Here is a 19,850-nt window from a genome sequence, read left to right on the forward strand (position 1 = left end):
CTCAACGATGCGTGGCCTCCCTGTTGACGACGTCCTTCCAACCACACTGCCCGACCTCCCCATACCAATGGCGTTCGCACCCCCTACAGCCGCGCATAACATACCTTATTACTCACCAAATTGGCCCTCGTATCCGTGATCAGCGCCACAATAAGTCCATACAACCCTGCACAGTCCCAGTCAGCACCCATCACAATCACAGGCCAGCAACAGCACCCCATCAAAACCTACCCAGCACCTCCGCAAAGATCAGTATCAAAACCATAGTAACAAACAACTTCGGCTGCATCGCCGTGCCCCTAATCCCCACATCCCCAACAATCCCAATCGCAAACCCGGCCGCAAGCCCACAGAGCCCCACGGACAACCCGCTGCCCAGATTGACCAGCGCCGTGTACAGCGGGAGGTCGAGCTGGATGTGGTTGGCGAGCAGCACGGCGGTGACAAGGCCATAGATGGCGAGGATGCCGCTGAAGACGGTGGGGAGGAGGGCGCGGACGCCGAGGGATGGGTGGATTATGCCGGCGGAGAAGGTGCCGAGGGAGGATTTGGCGGTGCCGTAGGCGGCGCCGAAGGAGGTGAAGACTATGGCGGAGATGCAGCCGAGGGCGGAGAAGAAGGGCTGTGGGTGGGGTGGGTTAGGAGGGTGGTGGTTGACGGGTGGGTTTGGGGAGGAGGGGGACGGACTGCGTAGACGGGGCTGTAGAGGAGGATGGTAAGCTACGAGGGACGGCCTTGAGAGTGGTGAGTACTTACCACAGATCACTCGGCACGAAAATCTGTTCTGCCATTTTGACTGTCGCGTCTTCGAAGAAAGGCTGTTGTTGGGAGAGCATGTATATATGTATGAGGATCTCAACAAGATCAAGCAGCAGAAGAGCTAAAGGAATCCAAAACCCAATCCTGAATCTCGCAATCTTTTCAGACGCAATTCTCTCCGATGACGGGAAAGAAAAAAACCAAAGAAGACTTCCCTTCGTTCGACAATTTCTTCGTATAGCTCAGCCCACGAGACCGCCTGGACTAGGCTGCAGAATTCGTTCCAGGTTCCGAACGATGGTGAAAAGCCTTTCAGCTGACAAGGTGCTACTCGAGATTAGGCAGCATTTTGAGAGAAGCGGAGCAGAATGCGAAGGCGAGGTGTGGCGTTGGGAAGACAAAGAGGGAGGTTTGGGTGGTATGATACAAGAGGTACATATATTGGCAGCGGGCTGGGTGAGGACGAGGGAGGTTCAGTAATTTCATGGGGCTTGACGATTTGAACCACAGGACTTCTGCAGAGCGACAATTGGCTTTTCTAGCAGTCTCGTGTAAGGTCAATACAAAATGGTCTGTGGATTGCAGGAAGTGATGTCGAAGTCAAGGTCTTGGCAAGTGCCCATCATGGTGCACTTTTGGGTGAGCAAGTTATGCAAGTTCATCGCTGCAAGTCGAACTTCATTCTTTCAACTGTCTTCGTATCTCATAACGCATCAGTGCTGTTCTCTCGGCATCCACGCCTCTCCTTTTCGAATCGAATGCTCACTACTAGTACAGTTCAGTCATCAAAGCATAACCCCATTTTGATCGCATCCCCCCAACGCCGGATCATTCTTCACGCATCTAGGAAGCCTTTGGGCAGCTGGAACAAGCGCACTCGCCTGGAGCGCAAGCACACTTCGAGTCGGCGCCGCCGCAGTTGCACTTGGTCTTCTCCTTGCCGTCAACCTGGACCTTCTCGAGCTCAGCGGCCTCGGCAGAGACAGGAACCTTCGACTCCGGGTTCTTGGAGCAGCTTGAGCATGCACACTGGCCTGGAGCACACTGGCACACACCAGCATCAGCCTGGCACTTGCACTGCGTGCGGTCGCTGCTGCCTGACACTGGCTCTGGCTTGCCATCCTTGCCCTGTCTGAGAGCCGCAAGGTGCTTCGCCTCGTTGTGGACATCCAAGACCTGCTTCTGACCCTGCTCGTAGAACGCACGCACTCTCTGGCCAGTCGGGGTGCCGAGAGCCTTCTCGAAGTATGAGTTGAGACCTCTCCAGCCTGCATCGGCGCGTGCAGAGACACCGTAGCTCTTGTCGGCCTGCTGGGCACGCTCGGTGACCTTGAACTTCTGGTCGAACTGGGTGAGGGCGGTCTGGAAGCGGGAGCTGATGCCGTGCTGCTGGTCGAGGGCGAGAGCACGCTGGATGGCCTGGTCGCTCAGGACGTAGCCATGTGCCAACATCTCTGCGGCCACACGGGCACGCGGCTTGTCCTCTTGAGCAATGTCCTCCTTGCTTGGCTCATCGGCGGAGCCAGCAGTCTTGCCGCCGGCGATCTGGTCGAGGTTCTGGGCGGAGGAGACATGGACCTGGGCTGGGCCGAGCTGGGTGTTGTCGAGCAGAAGAGCGGTCTTAGCTGCGGTCTCCTTCTCGAAAGTCACTGCAGCTGACTGTGTGGCGCCAGAGTCGCTTGACTCGGGGGTGACGGAGAGGGATTGGATCTTGCCGCTGGAGGAATGTCAGCATAGGCTCATGTGAAGCTTGTGGTGGACGGTGGCAATTCTTACCAGAAGCTGAAGAAATCGCGGACCTCCTTCTCGCTGGTTTGGGAGCTAATGCCCTTGACGTGGACCGTGGTGCCAGACATGGTGGAGTCGTGTGGTGTGAGTGGAATTGATGTTGATGTTGGTGTGGATGGAGGTTCGTGGTGTGGTAGAGTGGGTGTTTGTGTGATGAAGGAGAATTGGGGAGGAAGTTGGAAGGTTTTAAAGGAAGAGATTGCGGTGATTGTGCTTCCTTCCAAGGCCTGGCACGCTCTCGAATTCACCTGCCCAACGCACAAGTCGCGCGTGAAGGTACGTCATCAAAGACCCCGCGCTCGAATTGTGGCGCCTGCACCGCCACTCGACATTTCTCTGCGTCGTTTGGTTTCTCGCACCTCCTCGAACGAGCGACGACGAGAACGACCACATGCTCGTCTTCACATGCTCTTTTGACGGAGGCAGCAACATTTCCTCCATGGCATATATCACCACTCATGAGCGATTCGTATGCTTTTGAGGCGCGGGCAGTCTTTCCCCTACCCTGTACCTTCATCCTTGTCCCGGCTCGTTCTGATCACTGGAAATTGGGAATTGAAGCATGTCTCCCTGGCCGTATGCAGCTTCAATGGTCTGGGATGGACGTTGCCTTTTGGCCGTGATGGCACATCCTAGAGTATCCGCGGGGACAGAGCCGCTGCACTGGCACCTCCGACTAATCATTGGATAAACTGCCCTGTCGGATGCTCCCACCGCTGCACGAACCCGTCAATTGAGTCGATAGTCGACCTAAGGCATGTACAAGAGTCGGCTTCCCAGCCAGGCCGCTATGATAATGCCGCCTGCTGGAAGTGCAAGTCTGGTCTTGACCTTCGCGGTTTGGCCTTTGGAAATGTCGATAATGTCGTCGGCGAACCACCGAGTACAACCGCCGTGACCCGATGATCGTATTCAACAACCATAAAAAGCAGCGAAGGAACGAATGGTCGAATACGATTCAAGCGGCCTCTTTGCCTTGGGTTGGACGTGCTGATGTGTGGTGTCAATAAGCTCAATGTTGCGATTTCGAAACAATCAAGGGGATCAGCATGAGCTGCCCTGCCAACGTAATAAACAGCTTCACATTTCTGAGTACTGGGGTGTGATGACAGTTCACTAGTACGCTGGCGCTGACGTGAGTTATCAAGTATAGTCCATTCGTACGAAGTAGCAGGACCAGCGACTAACAGACTAGCAAGGCAAGCAATTCATTATTTGAGAAAGCAAGTCGACCCCCAAATCTCCGACTTCCCTGCAGAAAGGATAGAATCCACTCGGATAGACCAAACATAGCAATTCCGACGAACTCTTCACGCCTGATGTTCTGTTGTTTGCTTGCGTAACAGGCGAAGCCAACGTGATATTTTCAAGCTCATTCGTCAGCGAGCGGATCCAGATGACGACTACCGAAGTTTTCTCGTACACCAACTTCACAATTCCGTATGGCGTGGCGACCACGTGAACCGACCTATCCGTGTGTGTGTGCGTGGGACGTGGGACTAGGAGGAAGATGTCTTACAAAAGGTAGGCGCAGTCTGAAGTTGCCGTATTGCTCACCCTTCCATCTCCTGGCCGGAATACAGACCCAACAACATCACTTCGAAGTCTGTCTGCACTCCATCTTACACAAAATGTTCAGCTTCCTTCATCGCCGGCTCAGCAAGACAGAAGCAGGCGATACGGACTTCTTTGCACGCCTGCACCACAAACATGCACAGCCTCGCAACTCAAGCGAGCGACATCAACTGGACCCTTTGTTGAATGAGGAGGGAACCGACGAGAGTAGATACTACCGCACCGCCGAATTCCAGCAAGCACTCCTTGAAGATCAAATCGAGCGAAGTCTTACACCACCGCTGGAGCAAGGACAATCACACGAGGATACAGGCCGGATGTCGCGATTTCTTCAGCGTCGTAGCACAGTGGCATCGAAGTCATCTCTAGTGCTTCCTTTCTTCGACCAAGATATGGAGAGAGCCAAGCAGGAGGGCAAAGACAAGCACAGAGCAGAGGACAACATCCCACCGCCGGCCAGCGACATTGAAGTTCCGCCCGCCAGCCATCGTCCAGACTCGGGTGCGGTATCCAGCGACGGTTCGTCGTCTCAGCCATCGCGGTCATCCAGTCGGCCATCGATCCATAAGCATGGCATAGCTCCATTGATCGACTTTGCACGCAACAAGAAGAAGTGAAACTGCGGCGAGTGAGTTACACATGCATGTTGAAGTCTTGTCATGCCGAGCCTTTAGCCGTTTCGGTGTCCGGAACCCCTATAGCAGCGTTTCGCGATGCTTCTGTCCGCCAAGCACGACTCCAGAACGACAAGAACTGTTTGACATTCTGGTTCCCGAACAACGCGAGGCCAGTCGAGAAGTCCAGATGGAAAGCAGCGGCAAGTTGTTTGTTGGTGCAAGCAGTGAGAAATTGGTGAAGGAGATGCTTTTCGCCTTTACGAGCGACGCTGACAGATCGTTGGTTGGCACGGGTTCGAGCATTGGTCGAGCATGCAACACAGCGCTGACGGGCCGGCTGGCAACGAGATTATTGGCAGGGAAGATTGCTGACCTGCGTTGGACTGCATACGCCGGCCCCCAGTTACTGCAGTGCTCGTTGTCAAACACTGCCGTACAGCGCAGAGCCAAGGGCGGAAAGCATGCAGACATGTGGTGAGAGGCGATGATTTGGAGGAGAGACTGTCGTGGTTCATGTCTCCTGCAGGAGGCGACCAATCTTGCCGGGGAAACGTGGCGGCTCAGCGGCAAAGGCGCTCATTAAGGTTAGCCGCGGACGGCGCGAGCCTCTAGCGTGCCACAAAAAGTCTACGATTGGAAGTGTCGTCCTCATCACGAACTTGGCATCATTCCTCACACACGCGCTTGAAACAGCGCCAGGGGCCCTTCTTTTCTTTGACTAACCGTCTGCTGCAGCTATATAGTCGCAGCATGCCCCGTCGGTCGCGCGAGCATCTGTTGAGCGAACCCGCCGGTGAGGCCAGACCATCGACTGTCGTTTCATTGTCCGACATCACTTCCACACGCATCCTGCATCATCAGGTTGGTTGGTCGCTTTCACTCCAGCAACCTCACCTTCACTTCACTCCAGCATCTCACCCGGCCTTTCTTTTGACACCCTAATACTTTAATCGACATCACCACCACCGCCCATCATGGCCGCCAACACAAACGGCACCACTTCCGCCATCGACATGGCCACGGCCGAGAAATCCACCACCGGCGTCGCCGCCAACAGCATCCACGGCTCCTCCAAAGGCACCTCATCTTCAGCACAAGGCCAGCACGAAGACTTCGTCCCTACGCCAATGTTCCACCACTCGACTCACCACAGCGTGGATCTCGAAGACTACTTCCGAGGACCGCGAGACATCAACCGCCACTCGAAATGGCCGCAGTTTCTTCGGATGCACGGTAGCGTCCTGCCGAAGATGATTGTGCCGCTGAGCTTCGTTGGCGGGTGGGCCACCCTCATTGTGTGTATTTCAATGCTGGTGACCAGTCTGGAGGTCAATTCGGTGCTGCTTACTGTTACTGGTGAGTTTTGAGGGAGAGTTGCGTGTTCGGGGGTGAAACTGATCACACTTGCAGGTTTCGTCGTCGGTCTGGCGCTTTCCTTCCGGTCGACGACTGCATACGAGAGGTTCTCCGAGGGACGACGATACTGGGCGATTCTCATGCTGACGGCACGAAATCTCTCGCGACTCATTTGGGTCCACGCACAAGAGCGACACGAGGAATCCGAGGAGCTTGGCAAGGCAGATCTTCTTGCCAAACTTTCTGCACTTCAACTGATCAACGCGTTTGCCGTGTCTCTCAAGCACCGTTTGCGATTCGAGCCATCGACTGAGTACCCTGACCTTGCACCACTGCTCTTCAATCTGCGAACTCTGGCTGGAGAAGCCGACCAGACCGCACTGCGTGAGCGGAAAGTCTCTTCATTCAAATCCGCTGGACAGTATCTGGGCATTCCCATGGCAGAGTCGAACCCTCGCAAGCTGCTCAAGAAGTCAAAGGAGAATCTCGGAAATACGCCCTTGGAAGTCCTCACCTACCTGTCTGCCTACATTGAGAACGTCTTCCAGAACAAGACCCTCGCAATCAGTGTCCACCAGGTGCAGGCCATGGGTTTGCTCGCCACCATGACGGACACACTGACCAACGTTGAGCGCGTTGTCAATACTCCACTTCCGGTCGCCTACTCAATCTCCATCTCCCAGATCACTTGGGCCTACGTGATGGTGCTTCCATTCCAGCTCGTTAAGTATCTGCAATGGGTGGCAATTCCAGCGACGATACTTGCAGGCTACATCATCCTCGGTCTGGCTCAGATTGGTCGCGAGCTTGAGAATCCCTTCGGACAAGACGTTAATGACCTGCCCCTCGACTCCTACTGTCACGAGCTTGCAAACGACATTGATGCACTGACGAGCATGCCTGCCCCCCTTAACAATGAGGACTGGATGCGCGAGCGTGGATCGAAGCCTTTGTGGCCACTGAGCAACATGGAGTTCCGAGCATGGGAGAACAGGTCGGTGGACGAGATCCGAGCCGCCCTCAAGGCCAAGGCTATGAGCCGAGACGTCAAGAAGGACCGAATGGATACGTTCGTCCAGAGCGAGGCGTTGACGAACGGTGTCTGAGTGTGTACAAAAGGAACGGCCAACAAAAGCATTGTGATAGTTTAGCGAGCGAAACTGTAAATTGAGCGGAAGCATTTTCGGGTTCCTCGACCTCCTTCGTGGAGTGTATCCGACAAGAACGTGTTTCTCCTATTTTTCAATGTGCTCCACGACCTGACGACGACATAAGCTGCACAGCATTCCCTGATGATCGCGGCACTCGACTTCCAGAACGATGATTTTCCCACCAATGAAGCTCGTCTTGCTCTTCTGGGACACCCCAGAGTCTCTCCACCTTTCTCCGCACTATCCACATTTTCACCATCAATACGATGACCAGCTAAAACTAGGACTAGGACTGCGTGAGTATTTGGCAGACTACGGAGATTCTCCTCGATATTATCCGTCATGGCAGATACTTATATCAATCTTCGGATCTGGATCGAAGTACTTCTCCATCAAGATCACAGTCAACGCTCTGGACTCATACGATGCTATCCACATATTGGGCGGCAGCCGTATTGACGGCAGTACCTGCTCTCGCCCTCGACAATGGCTTCGGCCGCACACCCGTAATGGGCTTCAACACCTATAACGACGTCGGCTGCTCCCCCAACCAATCCTACGTGCAGAACACAATCCGCTCTTTCGCCTCCAAAGGTTTCAAAGACCTGGGCTACAAATACTTCCAAGTACTGCCTCTTGCACCAATGAGAATGGAAGACAAGTACTGATGACTATATTGCAGGTCGACTGCGGCTGGCAAGGCTACGAGCGACAATCCAACGGCTCCATCACCTATGATGCGAGCGTTTTTCCCGATGGAATCGCCCCTTTGAGCCAACTCGCACGGAGTCTGGGATTCGAGTGGAGTATGTATACGGACCAGGGGGTTTATTCCTGCGATACGAAAAGTCCGGCCACGAGGCAGGGGAGTTTGGGGCATGAGAGAGACGATGTGCTCCAACTGGCGGGATGGAATGTGGCGTATATGAAGGTCGACAATTGCTACATCACGCCTGATCAGAATGCCCCCAAGGATCCTCGGACGGATTTCCCGGCGAGGTTTGGAAATTGGAGCAAAGCGCAGCTGGATGTGGGGATTAAGGGGATGTTGGTTTGTCAGTGGGTGAGTTGGGTTTGCACTTTGAGGGCGCTGGGGTGTTTGAACTGACGTAAAATGTGAAGGGCACTCCATACAGCAGTCCGACTGGTCTGCAAGGTCCGGCTTCGTGGACGCCTCCTGTGGCGAACTCGTTCAGGGTGTCGGATGATATCGCCACTGGGTGGGCTAATGTGATGAGGATTATGAATCAGGACATTCATGTCAATCTCAATGGGCTTAATGGTCCTGGTCACTTTGCGGATCTGGTGAGTAGGCAGCATTCACCCTCCGTACCACCGCACTCACACCTTTGTAGGACCTCCTCGAAGTCGGCAACCCTGGCATGTCGAACGCAGAGCAAGCCAGCCACTTCGCCATCTGGGCCCTGTTCAAGAGTGCATTGATGGTGTCCACGGCGGTGCCGACCATGTCTGATGCCACTGCAGCCATCTTGTCGAACAAAGATATTATTGCAATCAACCAAGACTCTCTTGGTGCACCAGTGAAGCTCGTCCAACGCTTCACCAATGATCGAGACATATACGCTGGGCCACTTGCAAATGGTGACCAGGTCGTTCTTCTCCTCGACCAGTCCAACACGAATCGCAACCTCGCCCTCAACTTCAGCAGTCTAGGCATTGATACCGCAACCGTGAAGAACCTCTGGACCGGCCGCACAACTGCCAACGTCAAATCCTACTCCGCCCAAGTTAATGCACACGGTTCCCTTCCTCTCCGGCTAAGCAACGTCAAAGCCCTCCAAATCACCGCCCCAAAACTCACCTACATCGAAGCCGAATCCGGCACCCTCGCCGGCGGCGCCAACATCCAATCTTGCTCCGGCTGCTCCGGTTCCTCCAAAGTCGGATACATCAGCAACTCCGGCGGCAGCCTAACCCTCACCAACATCCGCACATCTCAATCCACGCAAGACGTCCGCTTCGACTACATCAACGGCGAGGTTGGATACCTGTCGGATGGCGGTCCCAATGTGAGAGGGGCGAGTATCAGCGTGAACGGCGGCCCGGGACAGAGCGTGTTGTTCCCCTTGACCGGGTACAATTGGGATAAGGACGTTACGAAAGGGTTTTTGGTTCGGTTGAGTGGGTTCAATACTGGATCTGCTAATACGGTCAAGATCAGTGGGTTGAGTGGGAGTACGACGTATGCGCCGGATATCGATCGCATTGGAGTCGTTGCGTGAGGTTGCGATTGAGGGCTTGATGAGGGTTGTCCTCATCGCCGAAGGGAAACAGGATTCTTTGGGCTTGTACATGACAGCTGTCTCAAAGAAGTATTGATGCCATCACCGCAAAAGACATATTACATTCAGCGCAGAGGTTCCCTCTTTCGCTCATCAACAACTCATCTAATCTCAGGCTTAAAAACGCCGTGATTCGCGCCTTCCTTCTCTGCATCCAGCACGTGAAAAGCGGAGATAAGTGAAATTGACCAATCGAACAACACAACACACCTCCTTGCGTCCGTAAAGCGTGCCTGGCGGATCAACACTACCCCGAATGCGAACATTCCAACGACTCCACCATCAAGATCCAAGGCGAGACATTTCTGTATAGAGACGTGCCGCAAAAAGACGACACAACAGTCCTGCCGCCTTCCATGTGAACACGCAGCCCAATTCGCCAACTCGTACAGACGGACTCCACGGCTTCCGCCAAGCGCCTCTCCCGTTCGTGTTCGCTTTCGTGGTCGCCGTCTCGACTCTTGCAGCCAGGATGCGGATGACAGCCTTGCGGATGTGCTTGCTCAGGTGTCAAGGTTGTGTGGGACGGTAGACGGTAGGGGAAGCATGGTGACGCTGTTGTTGTACGGAGTTGTGGGACCGTGTTTGGGACGGGAGGACAGTTCTTAAGGGAGATACGGTGCGTGCTTCGAGGAGGACAGATGCCATCGTCTCTTGAGATCAGCAGACAATGGCGAACTTCCTATACTTGACGGCGTTCTCGATAGCGGCTGCGTACATAGCTGCTCGAAGTGCTTTCCCCTACGCTGCGTTGATCGGGTTTTTGATCCCGTTCAGCTATGCCATCTTCCTGGTCTTCGTCTATCCTTTCTACTTCAGCCCATTCCGCCACCTGCCTGAGCCAAAGGTCAGCAATACCAAGCATCGCTTTTACCCAGACAACCGGCTAACCCCTTCACCAGGGTGCGAAGTTCCCCTGGGCACACGCCTCAGAAATTCTAGAAAACCGCAACGGACCCGCGTACCGAAAATGGATGACCACGGTGCCGAACGGCGGCATGATGCGCTTGAGGGTGTTGTTCAACCAGGAGCGTTTGTTGTTGACTTCTCCTGAGGCGATGAAGGAGGTTCTTGTGCAGAAGACTTATGAGTTTCATAAGCCTTCGCAGCCGACGTTTTTGTTTCGGCAGTTGCTTGGGAATGGGATTTTGGTGGCCGAGGGGGCGGAGCATAAGGTGAGCCTCATCTTCAGTATATTGTGGTGAGGGCATGCTGATGATGGATTTTAGGAGCAACGAAAAGCGCTTCTGCCAGCCTTCTCATTCCGACATATCAAGGAGCTCTACCCCCTGTTCTGGAACAAGGCTAGAGAGTCCACAGAGGAGATCGCCAAAGCATCCAAGTCTTCTTCAGAATCCGGTCCAGAGCCTCAGAAAGCGTACGAGTGGGCAAGTCGAACGACTCTAGACATCATCGGTCAATCAGGTCTTGGTTACGACTTCAACGCAACATCCAATCCAGACGGAAAGATTGTCCAAAACTATCGACTCATCTTCGACAACGAGCCACCAAACTTCCGATGGACATTTGTCGGCATATGGGCACCACTGGAGCTCATGTGGTACTTGCGGCTGCCACCGTTAAGCTACGGCAAGACCATAGCGGACTCGATTCGAAGCTTTCTCACGAAACGAGTGCAAGAGAAGCGGGGGCTCCTAGAGAAGGACGCCGCCTCTCAAATCGACATCATGTCCATCGCCATGAAGTCCGGCCAGTTCAGCGACGCAGAAGTCGTAGACCAAATGATGACATTCCTCGCCGCGGGCCACGAGACGACCGCATCGGCCTTGACATGGGCGATCTACCAGCTCTGCAACTTCCCCAAGATCCAAGACCGGCTACGTGAAGAACTTCGATCCTCACTCCCCTCGATCAAAGACCACAACTCCACAATCACCGCCCAACAGATCGAGTCTCTACCCTACCTCAACGCCGTCTGCAACGAAATCCTCCGCTTCATCCCCTCCGTCCCCACAACCGTCCGCGACGCCCTCGTCGACACCACCATCCAGGGCCAATTCATCCCAAAGGGCACAAGAATCTTCCTCTCCCCCTGGGCGATGAACACATCCCCCACGCTCTGGGGTCCCGACGCCCAAGAATTCAACCCCGACCGCTGGATGGCAGACGGCACAGCGAACTCGGGAGGCAGTAAGAACAACTTCGCGTTCCTGACTTTCTTGCACGGTCCCAGGAGCTGTATCGGGAAAGATTTCGCCAAGGCGGAGTTTTTGTGTTTGCTTGCGGCGTGGATTGCGAGGTTTCGGGTGAGGTGGCCCGAGGGAGAGAGGTTGGATATGGATCTTCATGGGTGGGTTACTGTGAGGCCGGGGCATAAATTGCCGGTTTTGTTTGAGGAGGTTTGAGGGTTGAGTCGTTTGTCATTATGGTCAGCTTTTGTGAAGTGAGCTTACCTTGCTTCACATACATGTTGACTGAGGGCTTCTTGTGCTCGAGAACAATCCCCAAATAATACTCTATCTGATGACGGTCGGCAGTAATGGAAAGGAATCGTCATCCGGAGACATTTCATTCCTACGTATGACGGCAAACTAGCAGATACGGTAGTGGTTTGCGAGCTAGATCGGGCTCCACTGGAAGTTCGACTTACTTCTTCGGCCGAGTAACCGGTGCTGTGGTCAGACACATGTTGAAAGCAGGACAAATATCCGACTCTCCATCACACCAAGTAGGGTATTATTGTCAACTCTCTAGTCAGCTTGCCCGACCACCTCGCACGAACGAAAACACAGCAGAGTAATAATTAGGGCAGCCCGATCCAGCAACTGCTACATTCGCACATACACCAACAAGCTATGTATAAAAAGACACAAACACCCATCTAACGCATCTCTCCTCGAACATCTCCCCTCAAGCCCACCTTCCCACACCGACCAACCACCCAACTCTCCCACCACCAAGCTTTACTGCTACAAACCATGGAATCCCTCCTCGCCAAAGCCTCAATCCAAGAAACCCTCCACCGCCTCGCCTACGCCCAAGACGAGCTCGACCGCTCCGCCCTCCAAGACCTCTTCATTCCCAACGAACCCATCCCCTTCGACGCCTCCCACCACATGTCGCACATCCCCGCGGCGGAGGTAACCCCAGACCAACTCTGGGAGGCCGTCTACCCGCACAGCGCGGGCTTCACGGCCACGCGGCATATGCTGGGCAACATGCTCGTGACGTTTGAAGGGGAGGGGTTCACCAAGGCGCACGTCAAGTGTCAGATCGATGCGTACCATTGTATAGATCGGAGGGAGGAGGGCGGGGCGTTGGAGAGCGTGACGGCGCGGGGGTTGTGGTTGATGGACGTTGAGGTGTGGGAGGGGAAGTGGGTGTTTCGGAAGATTACGATCAGGAGGGATGTGCCGTTGGATCATCCGGAGTTGTACGCGGTCGCGGTGGAGAGATCGGGGAAGGGGATGGGCAGGAAGGCGAAGGAGTAGGGTGGTGAGGAATGCAGAAATGCTAATGCTTCATTGTTTTTTGCTGTTGTGGTTTCTATCGCCTTCGCCTCGCCGGTGGCTTTCCTGCGGGCGGTGGGGGTGGTGGTGGCGGTGGCGCTGCTGCCGCCGGTGGTGCTCCTCCTGCTGGTACTGCTGCTCCCGCAGGTGCTACTGCTCCTAGTGGGGGTGCTGCTCCTAGTGGGGGTGCTGCTGGCGGGGGCGGAGGCGGTGGTGCTGGTGGTGCGGTCTTCATCGATTCTGTCCAGTGAGTGTCGTCCTGTTGGCAGGTTTTGGGTGGCTGGGCGCCCACGTCGGCTGGTTGAGAGTACCACTCGAGAGGGGCTCCTTGGAGGCCTGCGAGCCAGTTCTGGGCCATCTTCCGGTAGCCGGCTAGTAGATTGTTAGTCAGTGAGGGTGGCATTTCTGCAAAATTCAGACATACCATCATTTGGATGCAGGTCATCTGCCAACTCCAAAGCCGCTATGGCAGACTGGTCCACCATCTTGATCTTTGCACCCTTCCCTGCTCGGTCTGCAATAACGCTCTCGATGGCGGCATTGAAGTTGCCCACTCGTAGATTTGCGAACAATGGCCTCTGTCCGGTAATCTTCGCCACCAGAAGCAATGCGTCAGGGCATTCGCAGAGGACAGCATCAATCAACACGCCCAAGCGATTCGGCGCGCTGTCAACGGGCTCTGCGTACGAAGCCTGTTCTTTTAAATCGTTGGTTCCTGCCATGAGCAAGATGACGTTGGGTTTCTGCTTCAAGGTTCCCTGGGCCAGGACTCGCTCCAGTACGCCACTGATCCTCGCGCCTCCCCATCCTTCGTGCTGGTTGTCCTCGTTATTCTGGCCAGAAGTCTGTGAGCCAATATAGTCGACATTGCTGCCTGTAGATGACGTTAGCATGAAATGAGTTAGAACCTGGTCACGAATAGCCTCGTGTGACACAAGACTCCATTCCGAGACAAGGCTTCCTGGGTGCGACCGAAGAATTTCCGCACATACCACCGATGGCCAGAGCCTTGCGCAGCTCAAGTCGATACGCATTTCCATCACTCCCACCGTCTCCAAAAGTGATTGAGTCGCCCAGGGGTAATATCCTCAAATCGATGCCAGGAGCCACTGGCTTTGGAGGCTTTCCGGGAGATCCGAGTGAGCCTGGCGGTGGCTCTGGGACGGTGACCCTCACTACAATCGTATCAGTATCATTCGCGGGAGTGGTACTCTCACCCATAGTGACTGACAGAATCGGAAGAGCAAGATCACGCTCGTGACAGCCGCGATGTAGAGGATCAGCCGCGAAGGCCGATTGAGCTGGGCGCTCATCGCTGCGACTGCGCTGTAGAGGAGGACGAGCAAGCCAGCTTCGAATGCAAGAAATTAGCAATGGCTACGTGTGGTCGTCGGCGGATAGATGCATGTGAGGTGGTGTTTGGTAGCAAAATCCTGGAGAAACTCGTCTGGTTTGGGTTGCGGAGGAGGAGGAGCTGGTGGCGCTCTCCACCACGCGTTGCCGCTTCTGCAGGAACAAGACCAGCCGATGGACTGAAGCTTCCGTGGAAGTCTACTCGCTTCAGCCACTCCTATTCGCGCTCCAAGGGCAGTGACCCCTCTCGATTGGTCTCGCCTGCCAGACGTTTCATTCACCCGCGAGTTTGTGCAGCATGAACCGTCTTTGGCTAGTTGGGAGTTGGTTCGCTCTCGTTCGTACAAGAGAGAGAACGTTGCAGTGCACTGATTTCTCTGCCACTGTGCCTCATTATTTTCTGCTTGTCATGAGGACAGTTGGCTGGGACGATGTACAGCGGTGTACTTTGCATTCATATGTCAACAAAACAGACCTCGGCAGCCACGCAATCTCCAAGCTTCTGACCGTTGAAGCCCTATTCTCCTCCATTGACGCCTCGATGCCGAAAAGCCACTCTTCTGCTCAGGATCCCGAGGTACAAATACTGTCTGCACGCACTTCACCTCACATCTCGCCGGGCGCCCGCAGTCTGGGCACTCCCTCCTCGTTCGCCAGCGGCACTTCTCCTTCCTTCCTGGTCCACTCTCCGAACGTGACCAGATGGGCAGAGCAGTACTTCGAAGACAAGGTCTCGAGTTTCCCACCCATCTCTGAAAAGATCTCGCTCTCGCGTAGCTTAGCCAGGTCTTTTGGCGTGTATCTATCGTAGCCCTGATTGCGGTCGTAGAAATATAGATGGCGTAGCAGCTTCCGATTTTCTGGACCGATCATTCGCAGCCATTTGATCGGTGCGTCGATGTTTCGGTTTCGACGACAGTAGCAGGAGCGGAAAACATTCTCTTTGTAAAAGATTGGGAGGGCCAGCTCTCGCAGGGCGCGACAAGTCTGCGTGATGGCAGGCTGCGCCGGTGGACGCATGGTGCCGCCTTCCCAGGCCTCTTCGATTTCTTCAAGCTCATGTTGTCGGCCACGATACGAGCTGTTGCATGGACAGTTCAAGAGCATTGGCTGATGCTCGATCACGACAAGCTCGCAGATGGAGAGTTGGAGCTCGACTGGGATGGTGAAGAGTACGCAGCCCTTGTCATGTGGATCCTTTGATGGTCCTTCTGATGCCATGTTGATGATGTCGTCGATGAGTGATCGTTTCGTTGACAAGACTGCGATGCACTTTGGCTTGGAGAGTGCTTGAATCGACACAGCTGCATACAATTTGGAGCTGAGTTTGCCAGGCAGCAGCTCCTCCTCCCACGCCGAGGCTTTCACAAACTGGGTATATGTACAACAAGACCGGTGAGAAGCTGCATGGGATGCAAGTTTCGCAAATCACTCCACGACAATCAATCTCTACTTGCACTCAAGTCAAGACACTAGCATCGCCGTCAGCCATGTCTCTTGACAATTTGAATCGGCAACTCCTTCCACAGCTCCAGATTGATGTTGGACACAATATCCTCACTCAGTGTCCTGATAGCGCCCTCTCTCGCACTTTCCCAAGCGGCCTCCTTATCACCGCCACATGCTTTGAGCTTCTCCTGAGAAACGACCAGCTCCACCGAGTAGTTCTTGTAGACTGTTGCGAAGACGGAGGTCATCTCAACCATGGCGAAGCGTTCTCCAGGGCACTGTCGTGGTCCTTGACCGAAGGGAAAGAATCGCGGCACATGCAGGTCTTGATCATTGACGAGGTCTGAATTGCTGAGCCATCTCTCGGGGTCGAAATCCAGTGCTGGACAGTTGCGCATCTTTTCCCTTCGCTTGTCTGTTGCAGTGCGAGAAGTCCACCGGTTTGGGTTTCTCCAGATAGCGCCGAGATTGAATTGACAGAGTGTACCAGCTGGTACTTCATGCGCCACGCCCTGTGAATCTAGGAGCGTCGTCGGCGCCACGGTCTTCCGATAGAGGTGCTGTACGACGTTGTACAACCGCATGGACTCCTTGAGTACCGCCCATACTGGCCCTTTCTGAAGAGCTTGATAGTCCTGATCGAAGCTCCACTGCAGCCGTTCTCGCCCATCAAATTGCTGATCGAGCTGCTCCTGCACTCGCCTCTGCCACTCCGGGTATACAGCGAGTAACAGGATCGTGAACGCCATTGTGTTGGCAGTAGTTTCGTGGCCGGCCAAGGCTGTGAGGAACAGGTTGCCAAGAGCGTGGTCTTCTGGAAGTGCATCTTTCGCTTCGCCCGTCGCCCCGGCAACTACGATGCTTTCTGCACAACCATCAGCATGAGATTTACCTGGGCCGTTGATCGGGACACTCACCAAGCAAGCTCTTGTTAGGCTTCTTCGCCGTCTCATCGAGTCTATCAAGAACGATCTGGCGCAGCTCCTTCATATACGCTGTCCATTCACTAAACGCAGTGTAGGCCTCTTGCGTAGTCTTGAACGGAAGCCACTTCAAACGAGCTTTCAGCAAGGCTATGGGCTGTAAATGCCGAATGACAGTATTCAGAGCCTGCTCAAACCCCATTTGATGTCCCGTGGGCACATGATCCACCTCTTTCCACGTCAGCTTCTTATGGAAGAAGGTGGCCGACACAACATGAAGCGCAAGTTTCGACATCCAGATCTTTACGACGGGAACGACGGAGCCCAGCGTTGCCCAATGGTCAATCAATGTCTGAGCCTGCTCAGATGCCTCTTCCCATACCATGGCATGTATAGCAGGGGTGAATCCTGCATTGACGACTCTTCGATGGTGTTTCCATTCTTCTCCATCCGTAGATGTGATGTTGTCGCCCCAAATCGCCAACAGCTTCATGATTTTGGGATCTTGCTGAACTTTCCTTGGCTGAGAGACGATCTGGTTTATTACCACAGGATCGCAAGTTGTGATCATGTTCACGGATGGAGTGGCCATCACGATGGTGTCGCTTCCTGCCTCTTCGAACGGCTCATAGGAGTAATGCCAAAGCCTCCATCGTTGGGCTGTTCTGCGTGGTGATCAGCTGGGTATTCCTCTTTGACATGGTGGCCTATTTATACTTGAGCCATGGTCTTGTGAGCGGAGATGGCAGCAGCTCCAAGAATGGAACGATGAATTTGTGTAAAAACAGCCACCATGTCTCATTCATGTACACCCTGTATTTGATCAGCACAGCTGCGAGCACTGACCGCGCTTTCAGACTCACGGAGAATAGAAGACCTTGAAGCCGGTGCTCTCTGCAATCTTAGCATTTTTCCTGATTGCGGTAAATCTGAAGAAGACCCCTGCGATGGCGAGGCATGCAAATGCCAGAGCTATGGAGTTAGCCATTTTGGTGACGACCAGACATTAATGAGAGATCTTCCTTCTCTTGTACAAGTGAGAGGGACGTGCCACTCATATCTCTATGCCACGCACTGGGCACTTTGCCAGGTAAAAGTAATGCTGTATACAGTGTAGCTCGCGAAGTCCCGAACATAGAAGGATTTCCAAGCTGAGCAATCGTGCAGCAGCCTCATCAGATTTCGCAAACCAGCCAGGAATGAGTAAGGTGGAGGGATGGGTTGCACATTGTCGCCCACCTCATCAAGCGTCGCCTATTGGTCATGCGTAAGGAAGGTCGGCCCCGACGGCCATCCTACCTGGCAATGGAAGACAGTACAGTCAGCGTGCCGCTCAAAGAGTCGCGTCTGACCTTCCGGTTGTCTCCCGGGTACGCGTTTGTAGACCCAGCATGGCGGATACCACGGAGCCAGTCGTTCAAGTTCCGAGGGCTTGAGCCTGCTGACGAGTGGGTGGTAGGATGTCAGTAAGAAGTAGAAGATGGATTCGAGTTCAAGAATGAGGCTCGGCGAGAGATCAGCCGTGTCATTTCCGCTCCTAAGTCTTGGCGCGTCATCACCGGGCCCTCACTTCTTGCTGCGCGTCTCCATCTCTTCGTCATGTTCGACATGAGAATCAGCAATTCGTTATAACATCATCACAAGGGAGTTAAGTGGCAGTAGTTCGTAGAAATTCCTGCGTGAATGCTGTTTCACGGAAAATATTCGCTTCAAGAGTACATTTTGCTTGCTTGCTCACTGACTGCTGCCGAATACGAAAGGCATGTAGCTATCCGAGCTCTAACATACTGACCTCCGACTTGAGGGGCAACAACCGCTACACCAGCAATAGAACAAGGACACGCCGGTCGTGATGGATTCATCAGAAGAATCGGTAAAGGTGACCAAGCCTACCGTCGGGATCACAGTCATCACCATCAACCGCCACAAACGGCGAAACGCAGTGGACGCTGAAACCGCGAAGAAGCTATATGCTGCCGTGCTGGCTTTCGAAGATGATCCTGAGCAAAAGGTATTGTGGCACTCGGGACGCCATTGCCATTGTTCACAATGTCGGAGCTGACAATTGTTCAGGTTGCAGTACTCAACGGCGCCAATGGCACCTTCTGCGCTGGTTACGATCTCCATACCGTGGGCAAATCTGGTCCCAACATATCCACTGCTCCAGACGATCAAAGTTTCTCAGCAGAAAGATCTCAGGGGCCTATGGGTCCCTCACGGTTGCAAGTGAAGAAACCTCTAATATGTGCTGTCTCTGGGTACGCTGTTGCTGGAGGTCTCGAACTCAGTTTGCTCGGTGACATGCGTGTCGTCGAGGAGGATGCTGTTTTCGGCGTGTTCTGCCGGCGATGGGGTGTATGAGATCCTCTCCCATAGTGTCGAGTACTGCCGCTGATTTGGCAATAGGTACCTCTAATAGACGGTGGTACAATCCGTCTACGGGCCATCGTTGGACTTGGAAGAGCACTCGACATGATACTTACTGGACGTCCCGTTGGATCACAGGAAGCTTTAGCTATGGGATTGGCTAACAGAGTCGTCCCGAAAGGCAAGGCTCTTGAGGAAGCACTGACGATAGCAAAACAGCTACTTGAGTTCCCCCAAATCTGCATGAACTCGGACAGAGAATCCTGTTATCATGCTTGCTATGATGCCAAGTCGATGGAAGACGCTCTCAGGTTCGAATTCGCTGCAGGTCGCAACGCATTGAAGGCCGAAGGTGCAGCTGGAGCGCAGAGATTCAGCAGCGGCAGTGGCAGGCATGGCAACTTTTCGAAGTTGTAGCGCAATGAAGGCGAAGCAAGGCTCTCGTTGGTCACGCTCTCAACTCTGAGCAGGACAACATTACGATCATTCTCACTTCGAGAAGTCTTCTATTACTAACGACTACACGGCTACTGGCTCATCTGTTTCGGCTTTCTCCCAATCTGGAAGGAGGGCGGGCTGCAGGCCGGTGCGGCTAAGATGCCAACGCAGTCGCCTCGACATCAGCGGCGCTAGGTCCAGAGGACAAGACAAGCAAATCTGCAAAAGAAACATGGCCGCGGAAATGTGTGACAAATGAAGCCCATAAAGGCATGAACTGTCACGGCAAGGGCTTGGAGAA

The 19,850-nt window shown here is 54.1% G+C and overlaps 11 protein-coding genes across 11 annotated transcripts; 6 read left to right on the forward strand and 5 right to left on the reverse strand.

Annotated features, from left to right (window-relative positions):
- Nucleotides 1-83: 83 nt before the first annotated feature.
- On the reverse strand, nucleotides 84-791 carry M409DRAFT_22083 (uncharacterized protein; the record flags this gene model as incomplete). Its single annotated transcript, XM_033806179.1, has 4 exons — nucleotides 84-166; nucleotides 232-622; nucleotides 688-700; nucleotides 757-791. 4 exons carry the CDS (start codon nucleotides 789-791, stop codon nucleotides 84-86), a joined length of 522 nt encoding a protein of 173 aa, XP_033668827.1.
- Nucleotides 792-1,602: 811 nt separating this feature from the next.
- On the reverse strand, nucleotides 1,603-2,615 carry M409DRAFT_22084 (uncharacterized protein; the record flags this gene model as incomplete). Its single annotated transcript, XM_033806180.1, has 2 exons — nucleotides 1,603-2,476; nucleotides 2,536-2,615. 2 exons carry the CDS (start codon nucleotides 2,613-2,615, stop codon nucleotides 1,603-1,605), a joined length of 954 nt encoding a protein of 317 aa, XP_033668828.1.
- Nucleotides 2,616-4,178: 1,563 nt separating this feature from the next.
- M409DRAFT_22085 (uncharacterized protein) lies at nucleotides 4,179-4,739 on the forward strand (the record flags this gene model as incomplete). Its single annotated transcript, XM_033806181.1, has 1 exon — nucleotides 4,179-4,739. The coding sequence occupies one exon, from the start codon at nucleotides 4,179-4,181 to the stop codon at nucleotides 4,737-4,739; it is 561 nt and encodes a 186-aa protein (XP_033668829.1).
- A 974-nt stretch (nucleotides 4,740-5,713) lies between these two features.
- On the forward strand, nucleotides 5,714-7,201 carry M409DRAFT_22086 (uncharacterized protein; the record flags this gene model as incomplete). The annotated part of the gene is made up of 2 exons (XM_033806182.1): nucleotides 5,714-6,095; nucleotides 6,150-7,201. 2 exons carry the CDS (start codon nucleotides 5,714-5,716, stop codon nucleotides 7,199-7,201), a joined length of 1,434 nt encoding a protein of 477 aa, XP_033668830.1.
- Nucleotides 7,202-7,671: 470 nt separating this feature from the next.
- Nucleotides 7,672-9,489, forward strand: M409DRAFT_53885 (carbohydrate-binding module family 35 protein; the record flags this gene model as incomplete). The annotated part of the gene is made up of 4 exons (XM_033812494.1): nucleotides 7,672-7,872; nucleotides 7,929-8,309; nucleotides 8,369-8,551; nucleotides 8,602-9,489. 4 exons carry the CDS (start codon nucleotides 7,672-7,674, stop codon nucleotides 9,487-9,489), a joined length of 1,653 nt encoding a protein of 550 aa, XP_033668831.1.
- A 730-nt stretch (nucleotides 9,490-10,219) lies between these two features.
- M409DRAFT_65982 (uncharacterized protein) lies at nucleotides 10,220-11,915 on the forward strand (the record flags this gene model as incomplete). The annotated part of the gene is made up of 3 exons (XM_033816742.1): nucleotides 10,220-10,396; nucleotides 10,452-10,724; nucleotides 10,779-11,915. The coding sequence occupies 3 exons, from the start codon at nucleotides 10,220-10,222 to the stop codon at nucleotides 11,913-11,915; spliced, it is 1,587 nt and encodes a 528-aa protein (XP_033668832.1).
- A 573-nt stretch (nucleotides 11,916-12,488) lies between these two features.
- On the forward strand, nucleotides 12,489-13,001 carry M409DRAFT_22089 (uncharacterized protein; the record flags this gene model as incomplete). Its single annotated transcript, XM_033806183.1, has 1 exon — nucleotides 12,489-13,001. The coding sequence occupies one exon, from the start codon at nucleotides 12,489-12,491 to the stop codon at nucleotides 12,999-13,001; it is 513 nt and encodes a 170-aa protein (XP_033668833.1).
- Nucleotides 13,002-13,056: 55 nt separating this feature from the next.
- M409DRAFT_22090 (carbohydrate esterase family 3 protein) lies at nucleotides 13,057-14,332 on the reverse strand (the record flags this gene model as incomplete). Its single annotated transcript, XM_033806184.1, has 4 exons — nucleotides 13,057-13,391; nucleotides 13,444-13,893; nucleotides 14,012-14,194; nucleotides 14,251-14,332. 4 exons carry the CDS (start codon nucleotides 14,330-14,332, stop codon nucleotides 13,057-13,059), a joined length of 1,050 nt encoding a protein of 349 aa, XP_033668834.1.
- A 646-nt stretch (nucleotides 14,333-14,978) lies between these two features.
- M409DRAFT_22091 (uncharacterized protein) lies at nucleotides 14,979-15,593 on the reverse strand (the record flags this gene model as incomplete). Its single annotated transcript, XM_033806185.1, has 1 exon — nucleotides 14,979-15,593. One exon carries the CDS (start codon nucleotides 15,591-15,593, stop codon nucleotides 14,979-14,981), a length of 615 nt encoding a protein of 204 aa, XP_033668835.1.
- Nucleotides 15,594-15,856: 263 nt separating this feature from the next.
- On the reverse strand, nucleotides 15,857-17,732 carry M409DRAFT_22092 (uncharacterized protein; the record flags this gene model as incomplete). The annotated part of the gene is made up of 4 exons (XM_033806186.1): nucleotides 15,857-16,686; nucleotides 16,739-17,409; nucleotides 17,462-17,557; nucleotides 17,608-17,732. The coding sequence occupies 4 exons, from the start codon at nucleotides 17,730-17,732 to the stop codon at nucleotides 15,857-15,859; spliced, it is 1,722 nt and encodes a 573-aa protein (XP_033668836.1).
- An 864-nt stretch (nucleotides 17,733-18,596) lies between these two features.
- M409DRAFT_65983 (uncharacterized protein) lies at nucleotides 18,597-19,528 on the forward strand (the record flags this gene model as incomplete). Its single annotated transcript, XM_033816743.1, has 3 exons — nucleotides 18,597-18,755; nucleotides 18,818-19,099; nucleotides 19,151-19,528. The coding sequence occupies 3 exons, from the start codon at nucleotides 18,597-18,599 to the stop codon at nucleotides 19,526-19,528; spliced, it is 819 nt and encodes a 272-aa protein (XP_033668837.1).
- Between the last annotated feature and the right edge of the window lie 322 nt (nucleotides 19,529-19,850).

Source organism: Zasmidium cellare (genome assembly GCF_010093935.1).
Source record: "Zasmidium cellare ATCC 36951 unplaced genomic scaffold M409scaffold_14, whole genome shotgun sequence".
Classification (NCBI taxonomy): domain Eukaryota; kingdom Fungi; phylum Ascomycota; class Dothideomycetes; order Mycosphaerellales; family Mycosphaerellaceae; genus Zasmidium; species Zasmidium cellare.